General features: G+C 40.9%; 1 protein-coding gene across 1 annotated transcript; it reads left to right on the forward strand.

Annotated features, from left to right (window-relative positions):
- The first annotated feature begins 1,104 nt into the window (after positions 1–1,104).
- KCNK18 (potassium two pore domain channel subfamily K member 18) lies at positions 1,105–5,585 on the forward strand. Its single transcript, XM_031063324.1, has 3 exons — positions 1,105–1,321; positions 2,361–2,516; positions 4,780–5,585. Exons 1-3 carry the CDS (start codon positions 1,105–1,107, stop codon positions 5,583–5,585), a joined length of 1,179 nt encoding a protein of 392 aa, XP_030919184.1.
- The last annotated feature ends 2,097 nt before the right edge of the window (positions 5,586–7,682 follow it).

Raw genomic sequence — 7,682 nt, forward strand, 5'->3', positions numbered from 1 at the left:
GTATGTTCTGATCAAATTTACTGAGAGTTTGACCTAGAATAAGTCACTGTAAGCATGTAGGATTTCTGTGTGGATGTGTGGACTTGCTCCATACACACAGCTCAGCAGGTCTTGGCTGCACAGGATTGTTCCAATTTTTAATGAAAGATGCCTGGAGATGAATTATTTAACACCTCTTTTTGTAGAGTCCAACTCCCCTTACTACCACTGCAAAAATTGCCAAGGGAAGTGATACTGCTTGTTGCTCCAACAAGTGTTTTAGAGCAAAGGATGTTGCTGCTCCTTTGTGTTTTAGAGTAAAGGATGAGAAGAAAGGCTTTATTTTTAAAGTTGGAAATAGTTTGCAAAGATCACTAACTCTGAACTGAATCTTGCAGTTCTGACTTACTAAGGTCAGTGGGAATTTCATAATTGCAGTTTCTATTTATATAGGAAGATTTTATTCATGTGAGAACTAGGAGAAACCTTCTCGACTATTTTTATTTTATTTTTTTCTCAGGAGAAAAAGAATTTAAAATTCAAAAGACCCTCTCTACAAAGTTTGAGTGATATAGAGGGATTCTGTAAGCTCTCTGAAAGGGAAATTAATTTTTCTCCGATCTGCCCAGGGGTTACAATTAGAGCCATCCCCTTCTTTTGATTAATTTTAAATTTTCCTGATTGTTTCTGGGAGAAATCTTTAAAGAACTCCATCCCTTACAGTGCACATTTTCCCTTCTGGGAGCTGGAAGTGTTTCTGCTCTATCAATGGGAAGCTGCTGTTCAGGAGAAGGAACTTTAGGCACGAGTTGGCTCCAGTGGAAGCTGATAGGAGCTGGTGATCCATGTGCATTACAGTGCTGGCTGATCAATAATAATTCAGGGATAGAGTGGCATGGCATCAACTGAGAAGTATTTCAGGGCTTGTGCTGCTTTTCCATGGGGACTGTAGTGCAATCTTCACTTATAAAGACATGTGATCTGAAAGCCTGAGGCAGAACAATCCTTGTTTTCACAGGAGAAGCTTTTCTTGGCTGCAAAAGCTTTTACATCCTCATCTTCCTTTCTAAAAGCCGTGTCTTCTCCACAAAATTTTATATTAAAAAAAAAAAAGACGAGCTTAGGATGGCAACAACATCACAGCCTCTGCGAGGTAAAACAACATGTAAAAAAATATTTTGGGCAGTGTTTCCTCATGCCTGCTTCATTGTGTCTCTTGTCATCTATGCTTTTCTTGGGGCTCTCATGTTTTCCCACATTGAAAGTACCCGGAAGGTCACAGTAAGTGAAGAATACAGAACATTTCTGCAGAAGCTGATGTACCTCGTCAGAAAGTTACCAGGTATGTACTGGAATTTCAAAATGACTTAACTGCACAGGGAGCTATTCATTCTCTTGCTTTTTGAATGAGTTTTTTTGCTTTTTAATACATTCTTCAAAATACTAGCAGCCGACTCTGCAAAGAGGATTTTCCCTCTGCCTAGCGAATGACTGCTGTTTTCTTCCTTAGCTGTGATTTTTGACTGCAAGCTTCCCAGTCCTTGTGCTCCTGCCTGGAAAGAATTTTCTTGAGATGCCTGTGTTCTCCCTTTTTGCCCAGGTTCTTAATGAGCAGCTGAGATTCCTGTGGTATTTCCTTCAGTTTGCTGGGGCTGAATCCTCTCACTCAAAAGTTTTTCCAGCTGTCTCTTCCCTGCTCTGAGCTTCCCTGCCAGCCCTCTGCTGATGGGATGCTCAGAGGGACACAGGTGCAGTTCTGCACTCCAGACTCTGTGATGCTGATTGGAGGGGTTAGAAGAGAAAAGAAGGGTTAGAAATCCTCCTGATTTGTGATAGGGCTTGTACATGGGCTTGGAGTTTCACTCAGGTAGCTGTGCTGACACAATGATCAGTTTTGGCAATTAAATAATGTAAATAATGTCCTTTCCAGCAAAGCTCAGCCTCGGGGAGGAAGAAGGTTTGCAGGATTCACAGCAGGGCACTGGGCAGTGACATCCAAGTGGTTCATATTGGTTCCCTGCTGTTGAGCCCACATTTCTTGGTGTCTTGGTGAAAAGAAGACTAATCTCCTGCGAAGTCCAAAATGAAACAGGACATTCAGGCTGGAAGCTGGTTACTCAGTCATCTTGTCCTGCTTCTTTATATTTATGTTTATTTTTTCCCTGTACTTTTATTCACCAAAGCCACTCAACCCACCTGATTTTTTCAGAGGTGGGGGTGAGGGGCTTGAAAGGGGAGGGTGAGAAGGTGAATGTTTTTATCTTTTAAGAGAATATGAGCAAATCCTCAGCTGCAGTGTATTTCACTGGGGTAGCAGGCAGGCTGCTCCCTGAGTGGTGGTCTGCAAACACTCACTGTGCCTCCTGCTGTGACTGTGACAGATAACTGGACAGATAACGTGACAGAAAACGAGGCGTTTAACCACAACATCCGTGAGCTTTTCAACACAGCTGACCCAGTCTGGTTTATCAATCCAGTAGAAAGATGGAATTTCTTTGGGTCTCTCTTTTTTTGCTGCACAGTATTCACAACTGTGGGTAAGTACAGAGGTAAAGTAACACTCTTCAGAATAAATTCCTGTTGCTGCTTTCTCTAATGCATTTCTTCCAGAGAATTAAAACCACCCTAAACAAACAAACAAACAAACTAACTAACTAACTAACCCTAACAAACAAACAAACAAACAAACAAACAAACAAACAAACCAACCCACCTCTTCTAAACCCAAAGCCCAAATCCCCTTGAAATTTTCCCCTGAGTATTGCTGATGAGTCTGCAAGTGGCTCTGCAAACACAGACTGCAGAGACATAGCTGAGTCACAGAAACAAGTCACAATTTTGTAATTAGTGATGGCACACACTAATTAACTGCATCATTACACATATACTATAATATGTATTCATATATGATGTTCACAGAGCTATTGAACTAAAAAGAAATCTCCATTTTTCACTCAAACCTTATCCTTCCCACTGTTGTGTGTCCTCTTGGGTAATGTTTTCTTCTCTGGAAAAGGTAATTCATAATGCATATATTGTTTTTCAATTGCTTCTCAGTTACTTATGTCTAATTCAGCTTTGTTAATCCGTGGTTCTGTAATTAACCACCGTGTTCACATTTCTCTGGGTTAACACATGATAGTGTTTAAGTCACACCTTTGAAATCTTTCAGTCTGACTTCATATTTCAAAGGAGGACCTGGACCAAATAGAAACATCTGCTCTGATTTTGGCTCCCTCTGCATTGCTAAATACAACTCCTCATGCTCATTCCCAAAGCTACTTTTATCCCTTTGTTAATCTTTCTCAAATGCTGGCAAGTACAGGCACTGTCTATCCAAATTTGTCATAATCAAAGCTGGATGGGAAATATTCCCACAGCATTGTATCAAATTGCAAAGACATTTCTCCACTGCAGTAGGATGTGCTCAAGATCTCAGCATGGGGATGCATCAGAGAAAAACTGAACCTTGAAAAAGAGATTTTCCTACACAAGGAACAGTGTGAGAGCTTACCCAGAGCCCTTGTGTGTGTGTCACAGCTCAAACCTCACACTCTCATCTCTTGGGTGACTGCTCAAACTCAGCTTCTTGCAGTTTAAAGACAGAAGTCTGGGTGGCCAGAGACACACTGGGGATGAGACCAAAATCCTCAGCCCTGTGAATATTTCCTGGAGCAAACACAGCAGCCAAGAACTTTCGAAAGGGGATGTTTTATCAGAAAGCTTTGATTTCAGCAAGCTGATGAAAAGGCATATTGTGGGAAATGTCTTCCCTGGGCATATTTACCCACCTCCATTAACATGGGACTTGACAAATGTCCCCATACACACCGACCCAACATTTATTTCTAAGCTGCCAGTACTTTTTGCCTTCGTAGCACTGAGTATTAATGCATCTTCCTCAGTTTTAGGAACAGTAGAAAGCCTGGAATATTTGCTGCTTATAGATGGAATAGGTGGCTATTTCTATTGCAGCGGATTTGTTATTTGCAGTATCAGGAACTGATAAATCACCTTGGGATAGAATCAAATTATCTACCTTGAATTTTCTGGGAGAATTGAGGCATCTAGTCTGAATTTTGATGGTCTGAACTGCCATCTCTTCAATGCCTGGGGAGGCTGCCTAGTGGCTCAGCTAGGATAGATTTCTGGATATCTAAATTTAATCTCAGGATAACTTTTAAGCCTGGAAAATGCAGAAGGTATTTTTAGTGCACAGAAAACAATTTAAAAAAGAATAAATAAGATCACTCTGTTCAATAATGACAATAATCTTTCCCAAGTGCTTTGAGAGTAAAGATTAGCATTGCCAGTTAGCCTGTGGGGAAGAGAGTGACCAAGAATAAATGGTATTTCAGTACCTCACAGCAAAGCAGGGACTGAGGCTGGGTTCAGGCCAAAGGCTGTGGCAGCCACAAGTGAAAACATGCATGGATGAAGAAAATGAGGGAAACCATACCTCAGCATATGAGCTGATAGTCTGACAAGCTAAGTATTTGGCCTAGAAGCTTATATAGGAAAAAGCAGGGTTTTTGTAGGGAGAGAAGGAATATTCAATGTCTTCTGAAGGATGAAGAGAAAAATGGTTGATAAAATTTAATACAGTTACTATAATACCAAATTTTCTCCCACTATAATGGAAAAGCACTGATTTACAACTTGAGTTTCATATCCAATATGTTAGAGGAAGGAAATATAAATAGCCAAATTGGATTTAGAGTAAAGGCATATCTTCTGTTACCAGTTTATGTATCACATGTCTCTCTTTCCATTCTCTTCCCCTTCTTGTTCTTGTTCAAGGTTATGGTAATACCTATCCTGTGACACGGAGTGGGAAGTATCTCTGCATGTTGTATGCTTTATTTGGGATCCCCCTGATGTTCTTGGTCCTGACAGACATGGGAGACATCCTTGCAACTGTCTTATCCAAGTCCTACAACGAGTTCAGGAAGCTACAGTCAAAAATTCTTGCCTCTAAACTCTGTTCTGGATCCACATGTAGCGAAAGGAATGAACTGAAATCCAGGGCACAGTCTAAAATAGTTATCAACGAGCCCCTGACCATTATTGAAGTGCTGAGAAGTCAGTCAGGTGTGAAACCGGTCAAATATCGCAACGTGGAACTTTTTGAAATGTTAATTGCCAGGGAGAATGAAAACACACAACCAGCAAGAAATAAAACCATGGAGAGATGGAGTTCATGTCCTGAACTAGCCAGGGAAAAGACGGTGTCCAGAGTAATCGAGAATTTTGACAAAATAGGAAAAGAGTTAGAAAAATTAGATGTGCCCATTGTGTTGATGGTGCTTGTTATCTTTGTGTACATCTCCTGTGCTGCTGCTATTCTTCCAAACTGGGAAAAAAATATGGATTTCCAGGAAGCCTTTTATTTCTGCTTTATCACTTTGACCACTATTGGATTTGGAGATACAAAACTAGAACATCCCAAGTTTTTCTTGTTTTTTTCCCTCTACATTATAATTGGCATGGAAATTGTCTTCATTGCTTTTAAGCTGGGCCAAGACCGCTTAATTGTCCTGTATAAAAAGGTGATTTCATTTTGTGCGGAGAAAAATATGCCATCAAAGAAGATATATCCAAAATAAGAGCAGTCATTTCTCCTTCACTTGTCAGCACTGGCCACTGCAATGACATGAAATTGTTTCTGTGCATTTCTGCCTTGGGCTGGCAGGTGCCATATTTTAATCTGATTTCCTCTGAGAAATGACTGTGAAATGGCTGAACACTTCTGGAGGCACTTGGAGAGGGCATCTCCAGGGAGTACTTTCCAAAGGGGTCCCTTCTCCTAAATAATCACAGATGCTGCCTGATGAAGCAGCTGAAGGCTCTCCCTGCCAGTTCTCCGCGACATATTTTGCGAAACTCTGACTTTCTGCAGCCTTTCTGTCCCCCCTCCCACTGCAAACAAATTCAGGAATTTTGTTTTCAGTACTTGTCCAAGCAAGGCCCAGATCTCCTGGAAGGTCCTGTCCTGCCACCTTCTCTGCAGCCAGCTTGGCTGTGTCTGTCTGTCCTGAGCTGTGACACCCTGCTCGCCATCAGAGAGAGCTGGGGAGGGGAGGTGTGGACCCAGCCGCTGAGTGTGGCAAACATCACACCTGGCACAGCTCAGGGAAATGTCCCATGGAAAGGAAGGACACTGCATTTCCTCATCTCTGCCACCTGTCCAGAAACCAGTCAGAGAATTGCTCATCTGTTCAGGGCTGGAAGCACTCCTGCTCCATCACAATTCAGGGTGTCTGTGCTGGAGTCAATGTGTGTCCCACAGTGCCCAGCTCCCGAGGTGCTCAGGGCAAGTTCTGCTCCCTGGTGGTGTCTGGGGAAGGCACATAGCAATCCTGGGGTGGCTGCAGCCCTGCAGTGATGCTCCATGTCACTGCTGTCACAGGAGCCTGTGCTGAGCACCAAGCCCAGAGATCCCCACTCCTCACCCCCATTGCACTCTGCACAGACTGCTCCACCTCTGGGAGCTCTCTGACCCACCTGTTTCACTGGGATGTGGGGAGGATCCTGTAATTATAGAATTTTGGAGCATATTAAGATGAGAATATCATTGTTTCTTCAAGATGTTGCTTATAATATTAATAATTTGAATTGTCAATAATAGCTTCTCATTAAAACCAATAATTTAGAATAAAATATATAATTAATATTAAAAAATTCACTTTAAGTAACCACGTTTAACTTATGATGATATGCATACCCACTAAGTGTAAACATCTCTAGATAATAAAAAATGCTTGATTATTTACAGAATGTAAAATATTCTCCATTAGCAAATTTACCAGTTGGAGCTGAGATTTTCAGAATATTTACATGCCATCTTCTGTCTGTTGCACTCCATGTGTGTGGCGATATGTATTCAATCCTTATTAATAATTAGATGCAATTAAGCATTGATGATATGCAAGATATATAATGATTGATAGTAAATAGAGAAGTGTTTTATAAAAATAAAAACTGCAGAAACTGGAAGAAACTTAATTTAACTCTGTCATGTTTGCTGTGATTTTGGCCTTATGTAGAAAGTCCCTCTATTCATATCACTATTCTCATATTATTTAATTTTGTGTCTTCAGATTAAAATCAGTGTAGAGCTTTGGTGCCCTGTCAAAGTTCTCAGAAATCAATGAAAGGACTTGCATGGATCAGATAACTGCACTTCCTGTCCCTCAAGGTTTTCCTTGTGATATTCTAAACCTGTCAACATTTCTAATAACTGGTCTGTATGTAATTTAATTTGTTTCTGTCATATCAGTGGGATCTCATTTATGGAGAGCAGTTAATCCTGAATTTATGCCCTATATATTTCTCATTGGCACAGTACCTTAATACATTCCCGTTTACTTTATGAATTTAGGGAATTTTTGGTGGATTTACAATAGAGATTCTGCACCAAATCATTCTGGTTATGGCCAAGGGATGGCAGTAAACAGCTTTCTTTCCTATAGAACCTGTCAGTTAAGGGGGATAAAAATTGATTTATTAGGAGAGGGAACAAATCACATAACCATTACCCTCTATAAACCAATAATGCACCTGACTGTTGAATATTGTGCACAGCTCTGGTCCTTCACCTCCCAAAGGATACGTAGATTTGGAAAAAAGCTTATAACCCAGGGTAAAGGATGAACAAAGATAGAGAACAACTTCCATACAGGACATGTACAGGAGCTCTCCAG

Source organism: Geospiza fortis, unplaced genomic scaffold (genome assembly GCF_000277835.1).
Source record: "Geospiza fortis unplaced genomic scaffold, GeoFor_1.0 scaffold1303, whole genome shotgun sequence".
Lineage (NCBI taxonomy): Eukaryota > Metazoa > Chordata > Aves > Passeriformes > Thraupidae > Geospiza > Geospiza fortis.